Source organism: Mustela erminea, chromosome 7 (genome assembly GCF_009829155.1).
Source record: "Mustela erminea isolate mMusErm1 chromosome 7, mMusErm1.Pri, whole genome shotgun sequence".
NCBI classification, from domain to species: domain Eukaryota; kingdom Metazoa; phylum Chordata; class Mammalia; order Carnivora; family Mustelidae; genus Mustela; species Mustela erminea.
The window spans coordinates 100984815-101000233 of record NC_045620.1 but is presented as its reverse complement, the minus strand read 5'-3'; the positions used below and the strand labels follow the sequence as shown (position 1 = coordinate 101000233).

At 42.5% G+C, this 15419-nt stretch overlaps 1 protein-coding gene and 1 non-coding gene across 2 annotated transcripts in view; both read right to left on the bottom strand.

Moving 5' to 3' along the window:
• The window catches only part of KCMF1 (potassium channel modulatory factor 1), a 75165-nt gene extending 60109 nt beyond the window's left edge, over positions 1-15056 (bottom strand). The window contains exon 1 of the mRNA XM_032352641.1: positions 14909-15056. Within this exon, the coding sequence (XP_032208532.1) occupies positions 14909-14924 (16 nt within the window). The 5' untranslated portion in view covers positions 14925-15056. The remainder of the gene's footprint in view (positions 1-14908) is intronic.
• On the bottom strand, positions 2281-2383 carry LOC116596697. Its single transcript, XR_004288279.1, has one exon. It is a non-coding gene; the product is annotated as a small nucleolar RNA U13 (small nucleolar RNA).
• Positions 15057-15419: the final 363 nt, after the last annotated feature.

Below are 15419 nucleotides of genomic sequence, written 5' to 3'. Positions count from 1 at the left end.
TAGGGTCTCTGCTGTAGGATCCAGTCTATAAAGTGCTTGGTACAGAGGTACTTAATGTTGAGAAGCCAGGCCCAGGTTGGAATCCCAGCTCTATGACAGACTGTATGACCTTGGGCAAGATGCTTAACTTCTCAGTGCAACAATCTCATCTATAAGACGTGGATAATAATATATATTTCACAGGACTGTTGTGAGACTTAAATGGGTTGGTACAAGTGAATGCTAAGCAGTGCCTGCAGACAGCAAGCACTCAATAAATACTACTATTAGTATAGCAGTATTAATGGTTAATATTAGTTTTTCCCTTCCTACATCTACATCACCTCTCATGCCTATGCAAAGAAGCCTGCACTTACAGAAGTAAGTTAATACCGGCGTGACAAGTACAATTATAGAAAAACCGGTGATCAGGAAAGGGTCTCTGTGGCTTGCATTCACATCACAGTCATGGTTCTCTTACATCTCCAATCCTCCCTTTTCTAAATGTTTTTTTCCTTAGAAATCTAGCAAATCCCCAGGCTTTCAAATTAGGGAGCTATAAAATTCTCATCCCTAGCCAAGATTTTGCTCTCTTGAGTGCCAGGGTAGTATTTCTCAACTCCTGATTTCTACCTAATGGCCCAGAATCACCTTAAACTGAAAATGACAAAAGCTGTAAATTACTCTCCCCCCAACAGTTCCCCATCTCTCCCCTCCGATCTTCCTCATTCAGTAGAAGAACCTCTTATTCTTCCAGTGCACAGGCTGGCTGTCCTAAAATTATACTTTAGTCCTTGTTCTCCTGCAATAAGGCTAGCTCAAGTCATCTTTTTCCTTTTGCTCCTACTGCCACTGACTACTTCAGGCCCCTTTAACTTCAAGCTTATTCCACGAAAAAAACTCTGACTGGTCTCCCCACCACAGGCACCACTCTATCCTGCATGTGCTACCACACTCGTCTTCCTAAAACATACCACTTTTCACCAAGCCCTTTCTCTGCTTAAAACTTTTGGTGTACTACCCCCTCTTCCATCCCATAATCTATATGGATAAAGGCAGAGATTGGCTTCAGTGTGGCAACCTAAACTCCTTCCCTAACTACCTTGCTCCAGTCTTCCTTTTTAATCTTATTCACAGGATAAAAATATCATCATCTTACATTTACGCAGAGCTTTATTTTACTCAGTAAACATTCATACCTGGCTGGCATTTCATCTCCAAAATAACCTTTGGAGAGAGGCTAAACAGATATCAGTATCTTTCTTTCATAGATGAGAAAACAGACTTCTAGCACCAAGCTAGGAGTCAGAACAAATGGGTCCTGTCCCATTCCCCCCTTGGATTCCTAGGTAAATCAATCTGCCGAATACCTCACTCCCTCCAGTTATACACAGGAGCCTTCTCTTCCAGAAACTCCAGTCTCAGTGTTGTCCCAACCACCTCTCTCCAATATACCTCACGTCTTCTTAGCTCTCTAGTTTACCCTCTACCATTCTCTCACTTGGTAGATGGCCCTAATCCCCAACTCTTGTTATAAAAATACAGTAATACAGTATGGGGGATACAGCCATTATAATACAGCCATATTATAAAAATACTGTATGGTGACAGATGGGAACAAACGAGACTTGTAATCATTTCAAAAAGTATATTAATAAGGACGCCTGGGTGGCTCAGTAGGTTAAAGCCTCTGCCTTGTGCTCAGGTCAGGATCCCAGGGTCCTGGAATGGAGCCCCGCATTGGGTTCTCTGCACAGCCGGGAGCCTGCTTCCCTTCCTTTCTCTCTGCCTGCCTCTCTGCCTACTTGTGATCTCTGTCTGTCAAATAAAGAAATAAAATCTTTAAAAAAATGTATATAAACATCCGATCACAATGCTGTATACCTGAAACTAATATAATATTCTATGTCAATTACACTTCAATTAAAAAACTCACAGTTGTTTCTTCAAGTCTTTAGTTTAAATGCCACCCTTTTGGGAATGCCTTCTCTGACACCCAATAACATTCTATTCCACATGCCAACACCATGGAAGTTGTAATAACTGATTTGACACTTACTGCCCCAGTCATACTATAGCTAGTTTATCTAATATACTTAGGCCTTCCAAAAGCCCCCTCCAAAAGCAAAAATTGTTAGAGTTTTCTATTTGTCTCTGTACCTATCACAATACTTTGCACATAAGGACTTGTAAGTTTTGGATTAGACAGCGTTGGCCAGTGTTTTTCAAATAGCATGTCACAAACCACGAGTAGAATGTGAAGTCAATCTAGAACGTCACAACTAGTATTTTTTTTTTCCACCTCATATGGGTAATGTGCCGAGGTGGTAGTAAGGTCTGAGGGAGGCACGTGTCACATACACAGTGAACAGCCAATCACCATGCTTATGAACTACAAAAAGGTCAGTACTTTGTTCTTAATGAAACAACAGAAAACAGAATACATCTCTCATAGTAAAGATGAGTGCTGTTTTGTGAAACTCTTATTTCATTACATCTGTACATAACTGCTCGATCATAATATCAGATTCTTAATATGTGTTTTATATATATATGTGTGTGTGTGTATGTGTATATATATATATATATATATATATATATATATATACACACATATATTTAAAGTTTGAAAGCTGCTAATGTAGATGACCCAGTTTCTAGGCTCAAAGGTTTTACATTTAAGCCAGAGAGATATTTGCTTTCTACCAAACCCCACACCCTACAAGAACAATTAGCTAAACAGAATACATAGACACACAGGGGCTGAGGAAGTCAAAGCTTTAAAGAGTAATGAGTGTAAGGGAAAGTTTGTAAAGAAATGTTTCTTAGAGATGTTGGAATGTGCTACAACACTAGGTATTTAGTTTCCAGCCTCTGCCATTTGTTTAGCCATGAAGACCTCTCTATAGAAGGGCTCTGAAAACGTATTTCTCAATACTCACAGTTAAAGGTCCTTACCACAGCCCACAATACAAGGGTATGTAAGATCTGGCCTGTCTATGGCAACATTTTCCTTTCCCTCTCAATCATGGTCTTCTGGCAACAGTGCCCTCCATGCGTTCCCAGAACATTCCAAGTTTCAGCATCTCTGCACCTGCTATATCCTTAGCTGTATCCTTCCTTCTTTAGATTTATTTTCTTCTTTTTATTTATTTGACAGAAAGAGAAGCATGCACAAGCATGGGGAGTGGCAGAGGGAGAAGCAGTCTCCCTGCTGAACATGGAGGCCAACGGAGGGCTTGATCCTAGGACGTCGGGATCATGAACTGAGCCCAAGGCAGATGCCCTTCCTTCTCTAAATATCCTTCACTTACTTCCCTTTTTTTCTTTTTATGTCTCATCTTCAAAAAGGCCCTCCCTGACCACAGTATGAAGACCCCACTCTCTATTCCCTTTACCAACTGTATGGTTTTTCATAACACCTGTCGCCTCCTAACACTCTATTTTTTTTTTTAAAGATTTTATTTATTTATTTGTCAGAGAGAGAGGAACGAGAGCGAGCACAGGCAGACAGAGTGGCAGGCAGAGGGAGAAGCAGGCTCCCTGCCAAGCAAGGAGCCGGATGTGGGACTCGATCCCAGGACGCTGGGATCACGACTGGAGCTGAAGGCAGCTGCTTAACCAACTGAGCCACCCAGGCGTCCCCTCCTAACACTCTATTAACATTGATTCTTTTATGGTCTACCCCACAGATCCACAAGGTTTTTCTATAAAAAGCCTAACAGTAAATATTTTCAGCTTCTTCTGTCACAATTACTCAACTCTGTCATTAAAATATAAAAGCAGTTAAAACAATATGTAAATGAGCAGATGCAGCTGTGTTCCAATAAAACTTTATTTACAAAAACAAGCAGCCAGCTAGGTTTGGCTCAGAGGCCACGTACCCCTAATATACTAATTCTTTTTTTTTTTTTTCATTTTTTAAAAAGATTTTATTTATTTATTTTACAGATAGAGATCACAGTAGGCAGAGAGAGGAAGGAAAGCAGACTCCCTGCTGAGCAGAGAGCCCGATTTGGGCCTTGATCCCAGGACTCTGGGATCATGATCTGAGCCGAAGGCAGAGGCTTAACCCATTGAGCCACTCAGGTGCCCGTCCTAAAATATTAATTCTAATAGAATGGGTCATTAAAAAAACAAAAACAAAAACACCCAGTATGAGTGTCATAGGGACAGGAATCTTCTGTTTTACTCATTATGGTATTCATGAGGCCAGAACAGTGCCTAGCCCCAAGTACACATCCAGTTAATTCAATAAATATGTGCTGAATAAATTAATAGTCCACTGGTCTGGAGTGGGGAGCCTCAACTCTCTTCCACTTCTTTGGGTGACAGTAACATGGTGTTCAAGAAGAATGAGGCCAAAGTCAGCAACTATATTTCCACTTGGTTAGCACCATACCATGAAAAATGGTATTGCAACCATCATGTGCCCCTGTCACCAACAATAACCATCTCACACATACAGGCTTTTGGTCCTAACTGGGTCCAGGCAGAAGCCTATTAAAACACAAATTCCTTAGCTCCACCCCCAGAAACTCTGATACAGTAGGTTCAGGGTGGGGTCCAAGAATCTGCATTTCTAGCCAAGTTCCTAGGTGATGTTAATAGTGCTGGTACTCAAGTACTCTCTGGGAACCCGTACATAAGAGCACCCCAAAACCATATAGTACTAGTAAGAAAAAGAAAGTCATAAATTCCTGATGTTCCAGTGATCTTGTTGCAGGGGACTGAAAAAAAACAGAACCATAAAATTGACTTTGCATGGAAATGCTGCTTTAGTGAAATGAAGGCAAAAACCAAAAGGTCTTTAATTTTTAACAGACCGCCCGATGCTCTATTTTTACTTGCAATTGTAGTTCTAACTGGCTAAAACAATACGTCAAACAGGTACAAAAGAGAAATAAATCATCAGTGGCTGACTAACCTTGATAGTGGACTATTAGCTCATAATCAGGTCTTAAATTTTTTTTTTTAATTTTATTTATTTATTTTTTTAAAGTAGTTTCCACTCCCAACAAAGGGCTTGAACTCAGGACCCTAAGATTAAGAGTCTCGTGCTCTATAGACTGAGCCAGCCACATACCCCAATTTTCTTAAAATTACTTTGAGGAAGAATCATAACTGCCTGCTTTTCTATTGTTAGATGCTAAAGGCCTTTTCCAGATGGATACTAGATATCCAATCTCATTACAATGAAATATACCCCTCCAATAAATTACCAAGCCTGGAGGTCACTTTCTTGAAATGATAAAAAGTCTATCACCACCAGACAGAATCTACAACTACCTCCTGAATCTACCATAATAGACTTGCAATGGACTAGTAACAATTTTTTTAAGTTCTACATTTGTCATCACAGAGGACTTAAAATAAACCCCCAAACTCACATTAAAATCACCCCCAGGCCATTATTTACTCTTCCAATCTTAACAGCCCACAGAGGGATTATACTTTATATACATTTGTAGCTGTTTATAAAGTAGTTTTCTATTGTAATGGTTATATGTTGCTAACATAGGTTTAGTAATACTTTTAAAGTGAAAAAGGAAGGTAAAAAAAGTTCTTAGAAAAGAAATTCAAGAAACAAAAATCCAGAATGTTAATGAATGGAGCATTAAGAAGACAGCAATACTATATCAATATGCACCTAGAAAAAGAGACTGTATGCGATCAAAAAATGTATTAGCAAACCCCCAAAGCACGAGTCTGAAGATGATTCTCAGATAAGATCAAGTATTTTCAATCCAAATTTAGCATTTGAAGTGTACTAAGTATAAAATATACACTAGATTTTTAAATTTTGTAAGGAAAAAAAGAACATAATTTTTATGTTGATTACATGTTTAAATGCTAATTTGGATATACTAGGTTAAAGTATCAAACTATTTAAATTAATTTCACCTCTCTGGCTTTGGTACTGTGGCTACCAGAGAATTTAAAGATTTATTAGAGAGAGAGAGCAAGCGAGCTCATGCACACACGCAAGTGGGAAAGGAAGAGGGAGAAGGAGAATCTCAAGCACTGATTCCATGCTGAGCATGGAGCCTAACACAGGGCTCAATCTCACAACCCTAAGATCACAGCCTGAGCTGAAACTAAGAGTGGGTCCCTTAACCGTCTGTGCCACCTTGGTGCCCCCCTACCAGAGAACTAAAATTACTTCTGGCTTGCATTAGATTTCTATTGTATAGTGATAGGCTAATCCAATTCTGTAAGTAGACTTGCTATTCCTTCTTCCTTTGGGTGATTTCTAAAAAGCTTATAGAAAATGATATCGAGCAATAAAAGAACATGAAGCTATGTGGTATGGCTGACATGGGATGTCAGGAAAACCATGGGTCAGGTGTTCATCCACTGTCACTTCAGGTCTAATAACCATTTTTCCTAGGGAAGGGAAGATCAGTCCCTCCCCTGTGACCACTATGTATATCCACAGCTATAGCCACACACACAAACTGCAAACTTTACATTAATTTCAAGTTGCAATTAACTGTATCAGAATCCCTAGCTTTTTAGGCTGAATGCAAGATCTCTGATTATGAAAACTACCTGGTTCCCAATTCTCAAACACCCCCAGCTCCCAGTATGTATTTCATTCTTCTAGAAGAGACACATCTATAACAACTCCTTTATTTTTTTCAAAGTTGTATTCATTTATTTGACAACCTGAGCCAAAGGCAGATTCAACTGACTGAGCCACCCAGGCGCCCCTATTTTTATTTTAAGATTTTATTTACTTATTTGACAGAGTGTGTGCACCTGAGCATGAGTGGGGGCAGAGGGAGAGGGAAAAGCAGGCTCCCTGCTGAGGAGGGAGCCCTGAGATCATGACTTGAACCCAAGTCAGACACTTAACCAACTGAGCTACCCAGATGCCCCTGTAACAACTCCTATAAATAATCCCCGCCTGGGGGCACCTGGGTGGCTCAGTGGGTTAAAGCCTCTGCCTTTGGCTCAGGTCATGATCCCAGAGTCCTGGGATGGAACCTGTGAGTGGGGCTCTCTGTTCAGCAGGAAGTCTGCTTCCTCCTCTCTCTCTCTGCCTGCCTCTCTGCCTACCTGTGATCTCTGTTAAATAAATAAATAAAATCTTTAAAACAAAACAAACAAACAAACAAACAAACAAATCCCTGCCTGTTTTACTGCAATGTCCTTAACTCCTAACTTAGAAAGTTTCTCATTTCCTTGCAGTGCCAAACCTCTACAACCAGAGAGGACACGAAAGGAGAATACTGGTTGAGGAAGAATACCAAAAAGCAGTTACTGTGTGCTTACTCACTCAACAGTTGCTATATAGCCATTAAGCCTTTGCACCAAAAAACCCTAAACTGAATACAAAATTTAAACATTTTATCCCTTGAGCTGTTTTCTCTCTAAGCATCAAAAAGATACTTATATATCTATGAGGAATAACCTTCTTGAACACAGATTAACATACACAGATGTGTGTTGAGACTACCATAGTCAAAAGACAATACTGTTACAGAAAGAAATGTACTGCCAGGCAGAGTTAGAAGTAATTGAGAAACTTAAATAAAAATAAGCTTAAAAAGAAAAAGAAAAAGGAGGAGGAGATGAATATTGCCAAAACATTAAAATACATACATGATTTAATTACCCCATCATAAAATATAAACTTCAAGGACTAATTCCAGCATACTGGAAAAGAACCACAGCCTGGGCAGCAGGAAAGCATTTAATTCCCAAAGGTGTTTCAAAGCCACTGAATATAATCATCCTGCAGCAAGGGTCAACAACTTGTGGCAAGCTCTGGAGATGACTTTGAGTGGTACTCGAGTGGGAAGCCCATAAATAGCCACTGAATGAATAACTGAATGAATCAGGAAACTCATGCATGGTGTAATTAATATTCAGAACCCACAGCCAGTTAATCTGAAACTAGAGCTAGAAGTAGAACCAAAAACAGTACCCGAGGCTAATCCCAAACCATTCCCCCAGGAGTCAGTTCCTCTTAAGTTTTTTTGTTCTGTGCAGTTTATTTATCCCCCTCTTACTTTTATGAAAGTCCCAAATCCCCTTTCCCCCATTCTCCCTCCTTCTTAACCAGCTCCCCAGATTAAAAAAAAAAAAAAGACAGCAGTTTCTAGTCTCACCATTTTTAGACAAGTAATAACATCTCCAACAATCACACACTAGTGTTCACATAGATGTCTGGCCTCTCACAGCAGGACACTGGGCTCGGTGGTAGGGCACAAAGGTAAGTGTAACACTATACCTACCTTTCAGGGAGCTTCCTGGGGAGGGAAACCAGCAAACAATTACAGCATAAAAAAATGCTTGGAGAATAAGGTAGGCATGCCACTAGAGGGACCCTTAATTTTACTGGGTGGGAGGGGAGGGTGACAACAGTCTTCAAGGAACAACAAAAGAAATGAGTCAACACCAAAAAATAAATTATAATTGAATATGCCTGTGACTGTTGTACTAGCTCAAGTTAGCACTCTAAAGTGACTCTAATGAAAATCCTCTTACTATAAAAAAAAATGAAGTTCATGACACTGGCACTGAGTACCAGCAAGAGAGGGAAAAAAAAAGCCCCACACAATTCAGCAGGACTTAATGCTAAACCTAATTAGTCATGATGTCAAGAGGCTTCACCCATTTATTGTCTGTCCCTCCTAGCTGAAGGTGACTTGACTTGACGCACTCTTGTGATTCCAGCTAGCTTTTTCTAGCAGCAGTGATAGACTTGCAGGGACCCATCCATACGTCTGATATTCCTTGCAGCCAGCAGTGAAATCTTCTGGACTGCTGGTTGGCACTGCAGCCATGGAAGAAATACACTGACCACATAAATGAAGCGGATGGACCCACACTGCTCTGTTACTATTCAGAAAGACAACTAAAACCACCATTAGCAAACACTGTGGGAGGGCGGTAAGAGAGCTAATAGGGATGGCACCCTGGAAGCTAATAGGGATGGCCTAACCAGAAAATTCATCTCTTGCTAGTTTTGCAGGACACCAAATTTTCACCTCTTGGTGCTCAGCCCTTAGGACATTTCCTCAGGCAAGAAAGTTGGTCTTTTGTTTCTAATTCCCTGTGGCTACAGATCATTTCCAAGCTTCATGCCCAACTTGCCTAAACTTTCCTCTGCCAACACCATCCTGTCCTCTTGCCCTTACCATACCAAGAACATCCTCTTTTCTTGATCACCCACTTCCTTCCCATGGAATCTAGGTAATGTGTGCCCTTAGAAAACGGTCTGCCTTATCACATATCTCCATCATGGCTAACATATAAAAATTACATTTTTTAAAAAGTTCTGATTGTACACCTCTTAAGGGTTCGTTCTACAATTTCATTTTTAAAAATAAATTTAATTAAAATAATCAAAATAATTTTTTAAAATAATTTTATTTATTTGAGAGAGAGTGAGCGAGAAAGAGGGGAATGTGTGTGTGCAAGCAGGGACAAGCGGACTGCGCTCAGCCACAGAGCCCACAAGGGGCTCAATTCCACAATCCTGAGATCATGACCTGAGCCAAAATCAAGAGTCGGACTCTTAATCAACTGAGCCACCCAGGCGCCCCACTTTCCTTTTAATGAATAACTTCCGCAACAAAAAAATCTATACCTTATCATTAAAAAAAAAAAAAAAAAAAAAAAACTAAAAAATCATGGCTCCTAGGACAACACTAAAATGAATACGGAACAAATCTTTTACAAACAGAGATTTTAATTATGAACAGCATTTTACTTTTAACTCGGGGGGGGGAGAGAACCGCACAAGTATCTGCACTGGAGGGGGTTGGAGAGGGAGAGAGACTATTAGGCTTCACACCCAGTGTGGAGTCCAACAGGGAGTCGACTAGATCTCATGACCCTGAGATCATGACCTGAGCTAAAATCAAGAGTCTGATGCTTAACCAGGCACCCCTTTAACTTTTATGAATATAAAATGTAGGAAATATTTCCTTTGAGTTCATGCTCATGAAAATAACCCCCAGGAATATTTATGCTGTAATTAAAAAACACTATTTCTAGGATAATCCAATAATACCTAACCTTCACTAAAAGTAGCTTCTGGACCTCCAGTTTAAAACAAAAACACCAAAAAACCCATAAACTTCAGCAAATGTACTTGGTAAATGTTATAAAGCTGAAGTTTTGAAAATTATGACTCATAAGTGCACGGATTTCTTCATTTTGAAGATATTGCAAGCCTGGTCTAGGGATTTGTTTCACATCAGTTTATTACATTTTTATTGTTAAAAAAAAAAGTTTTCAATCTTTAAATAAGATTGCTGCTAAAATTCTAAGACTGAAAGGAATTTCTTCCGGATTATATTTCCAATTTAAAATAAGAAAATTATATTTTCGGACATTTTAACTTAAACATGAATGTCAAAATTTAGGGGAAATGAAATCCAAAATGAGCTTTCTATGAAATCATGAAACTGAAGACCAGTGAAATTAAAATATTTACATTCTTATCTATCCTTTATTGAAAGTCAAGGTAAATATAAGTCACGATTTATTGAACTGAAAAAGCCTTAAATAAGAATGTCATAATCTTTTAACATATCATAGTTAAAATAAAATAAATGATCTGACATGTTGGTAAAAATCTTTTCAGTGGGAGTCAATTTACTTCGCTTACAGGAAGGCAAAAGTCACCACATTAAAATCACAAGCCAATTACCAATCCTGGTTTTGGAGTTCCCAAATCCTGAAAACAAAATTATTGTACTTCACTCTGGGATCGTCTGCATGTATGCTTTTAGTGTCAGATAACCTTTTTAGAGAAGAGAAAATTTAAATCTTCTAACAAGAGTGACACAATTTTTTAAAATGGTACAACTTTTAAAAGCTAGATTAATGGCCTACCTACTTCTGTACTTTACAGTTGGAAAACAAACAGTATCAGATGCTTCGGAGAATAATATCAGAACATGACCACCTACCTGTTCACTTACTCGGTATCATTTTTACATATGAGAATTTTCTAAATGCTAGGGGAAATACAAATCCAGGAAAGATAAGGACTCTATCTGAAATCTCAATTTTTTCCAAAATTAAGAGTAGCCCACCAGAAAGTTAAGACGGCACTCAAAGCCAGATTCCCCCTCTGAAGTGCAGAAATCTGGTTAAGAAAAAAGCTGGTAATTATTTTGTTATTAATTCATTTAGCCATTCCATAGGCATGTCTCACATTTGTCTGTGGATGTTGTGCCACTGAACTAGAGATGAGGAGCTGGGTCTCTCATTCATTCACCCCTACATTCCCCGGTTTCTAGCAAAGTGCCCTATACATAGTAGCAACTAAAAAAAGGGTTGACTGAATTAAGGCAATACATGTGTTTCAACTGCAGGTAATCAATTAGGCTCAAACTCATGCAAGAACATTGATAATTTCATTTTAGTTAATAAGCACTGAGTAATTTGACGTGTTTATAATTTGCCCAGCTATTAAATGAATTTCAAGCTCTAAGTAACATTCTTATTTTTCAACAAATTCAAAAGAAAGTATGTAGTGAAACATTAAAAAAATATTCATACAAATAAAAAAGGCAATGATTGGTTTTGCTGGAACTACACGGTGTTGGTATGGTGAACACAAAGTGACCCAGCACTGAAGTAAAAGGTTTGTTAACATAACAAGAACATTACAAAGAGACTTAGAAGCTGGAAAAATAGAATTCTGGCTAGAAAAGTCATAGTGGGCAAGCAGGAGACTTAATATAGAGTACTGAAGTCTCCACTCAGACAGCGTCTTGAGAAGTTGGGAAGCCTGTATCCCACCCTGAAGAACAATTACTTCTCTACCAAGCTACACAGCGTGGCTAGAAACTGAGGTACAGACCACGGACCAAACCAGTTACTCCCCACTACCATCATCCAAAGGAAATGATGGAATGAATACCGAGCAGAGTGGGCCCTTTACGGGCTCCCAACAATTTCAGTTCCATCAACTCTCTAAAGCTCTAGTTGAGAAAAGAAGTAGGCAAATTATAGCCCACAGGCCAAACTGGGCCAAATTCAGCCACCACGTGTGTTTGTATGGCCTGCAAGCTAAGAATGGTTTCTACATTTTTAAATGGTAAAACAAAGACTCACATTTTATGACACATTAAAATTATATGAAATTCAAATGTCAGCATCCAAAAATAAGGTTTTCATTGGAACAATGCTGTGCTTATTCATTTACATGTGGTCTATAGCTGCTTTTGGACCACAATGGCAGAGATGACAGAGACCTTCCAGCACACCCAGCCTACAGTATTTACTACCTGGCTGACAAAGTACGCTGAACCCTGGCTAGAGCATTTCTTTACATTCCTGGTTGCATCTCCTTTCTCAGAGGTGGTCCACTGCTTTGCAAGGTAGAGACTCTAAGCTTGACAGATGTCCATCTTGGGGCTGTGCTGTCCAAAGTTACATCATTACATATAATATCCTGCAACTCTTTAGGGTGGGCACAAAGACAAAGTAACAAATCACATGCATTCGGAAGGCCCTGAAAAGGTAGCATAATCCAAATACAACATTACACACATCACACTTCAGCTCTTTTACCAGACTACTACATCGAGTTCTGGGTCACAGTGTGAAAGGAAATAAGAACCACAGAGAATTTGGAGGTTCGACAGATGATTAAAAGACCACAAAAATCATACCACTAAAGAAATGCTAAAAGAAATGGGATTCGTTTGCCCGAGAAATAGAAAGGTGGGAAAAGAACTACAATAGTGAGGGTGTCAAACTCTACATTTGTTAATAGAGTGAATAGTGGCAGCCTGAACCAATACTCCACAAAACAGATATCTAATGAATTAAATGTGATTCTTAATGAGGCTGCCACTCCTGCCTTAGGCCTTAAAGTAGCCCCTTAAAAGATAATCACTTGTCAAATACTGTACTGTAGGCCTTCAGCTGACCAATTATAAGAATGTTCCTTTTTCAGAAACATCTGGCATTATGTTAAGTTACCAGCAAGTGTGCTATTAATGTGCTGAGGTTCAGTAATATTCAAGTAACTAAAAGGTAATATAAGTTTCATAACCATATGCCTTTCCACAGGGCCAAATAGGGGGAAATGGGCTTAAATTACAGAATTCGTGTTACATTCAAGAATTTTAATTACTCTAAAAGATTACTGAGGGTAAAGGAATCTTCCCAGGACACCATTCAATTAGAATGGAGCTATCTGGATGTTTTTCTGAAGGAGAAGAATGGGTCTCAAACCATTCTTCCACTGCTGATTCTATAGTTTTAACTATCCCAGTTCTCATGAGTAAAAGAGCCTGCAGCCATGCTCAGTTTCATTTTGTCTTGAAGGTAGTCAATGTACATACAACTTCATATAACATCAACTTTAAGATCCCAAATTAAAATCTGGTTGGAGCTTTGGTAACAACTTCTTTTAAATTCCAGAGATAGAGGATACATTCTCATTAAGTAGGCAAAACTGGGGAAATGGGCATAGTTTCCAAATATTTCTATGAGCCTAAGTACCTTATTATCTCAAAATGTCCAACACTTGCATACTGTAAGTGAAGATGGTATTTAGTTTTGAGCCTTTTAAGATACAGAATCCTTGAACACAATATTCTTTGAGTCAATCTCAACACTGCAATTAATAATACAAATTCTGAAACTTACTCTAAATATAATTTTAACCAATCTGAGTTTTTCAACCTCGAAATTCTAAGGCCTGCATTTCTCTAAGAAAACCCTTGCAGTGGTGTGAAGCACACACTAATCTGACTCACTTAAACTTTCTCCACTCCTACATCACCTATACAGGATTTTAAAATCAGGAGTACACAATACTTGCAAGCCACTTCTACAATCTTGAATTAACCTTACCAGGATAAACTTTTCGCCAAGTCTCTTAACACTTTTTTGTTTATTTAAAGACTTGTGGTAGTGAAACAAAGAAAACACAACCCCCTCCCCCTTTTTCTAAACCATATGGTAGTAAATTGAAGTTAACTTATTTTTTACCGGCTCAACGCCTATACATCGGTCCTAAACATGTTTCTCTTTGTGCCCTGGGACTGGGTTAGAACTGTCTGCTTATCTGACTGAACCCCAATCATGTTTTCAGATCGAAAAACAAGTCCAAAACGCCCCCTGACCATTAACAGACCTCACCACGGTCATTTACCAAAACCTGGTTGGGTAGGTAGTGCAGGCAGGGCGAGGGGCCCGCGACCCGCCCGGAGCAAGTCCCGCTCTGACCGGGTGATCGAGCAGGGAGTTTACTCGCCCCAGCCCGGCCGGATCCGCCCCGGGAACTTGGTTACCCGAGCCCAGGGACGCGCCGAGGCCTAGCCGCGAGGCCGGGGCGGGCTCCGAGTGGCGGGGGCTTCTCGCTCCCCGGCCGCAGAGCCTTCCCGCCTGCCCCGCGGTTGCCCGCAGGCAGGGGCACTCGCCGTCGTCTCCCGGCGACCGGACGCGCCTGCCGGGTTCACGGACGGCTCCTCTGTCTCCCGCCGCCGCCTGCGGCCCCGTTCGGCGGCCGCACAGAGCCCTTCCGGGGCGGCGGGAGCGCTAGGCCGCGCCGGAGCCCGCGGCTCCGGGGACGGCCAGGCGGGCCGCGGCGTCCGGTATCAGTCCCGAGGGCCGGGCTCCCGCCGGTAACGGGCCCCGCCGACTCCCCTCCCCCTCCCCCGCCCCATGACAGTGCAAACCCTCCGGCCGGCCCGGCCGCCCCGCCTCCGGCACCAGGCCCAGCTCAGGGCCGCGGCCGTGGCGGCGGCGGCGGCAGCGGCAGCGGCGGCCGCCGTGCCGCCGCGGCTCTCCGCCCTCGCTCGCTCGCTCCCAGGCCAGGCGCCTCGGGCCCGGCTCGGGCTCGACCGAAGTCTCCGCCGCTTCCCGGCCGCCCTCCGCGGCGCCTGGCCCGGGCGGGGTAGGCCGAGGCCCGGGCGGTGGGGGTGGGGGCGGGGGCTCCTCTCACCTTCATGTCGGGACATCCTAGTTCAGACGGTGGCGGCACGGCCCCTCCCGGGCTCCGGCTGCAGTGTCCCCGGCGGGGTCCCGGAGCTGCCCGCGCCGGCCGGCCGACTCCCACTCGACTCCCGGGCTCGGCCGCGGGGGCGGGGTGGGCAGGGGAGCGCTCCCGCGGCGGCGGCGGCGGCGGCGGCGGCGGGGAGGCGGCGCGGGGCGGGAATGGGGCCGGGCCTGGCCGGGGCTGAGCTCCTCCAGGAGGCGGGTCCGACGCCGCGGCTCCGCCGGCGCCCGCCGTGACTCGGTCACTCTCGGGCCCGCCGGCTCCCGGCTGCGGCGCGGCGCTCCGCAAATCCCGCTCCTCCCCTCCCCCGGCCCACCCCCCGCCCCTCTCCCCCGGCTCCCGGCCGCCGCCTCCTCCTCCTCTTCCTCCTCCTCCGCCTCCTTCCGCCGCCCGCACGCCGGCCCCGCCTCTCGCTGCCCGCGCCGGGCCCAGCCGCCCGCAGGCCCCGCGGCCGGCG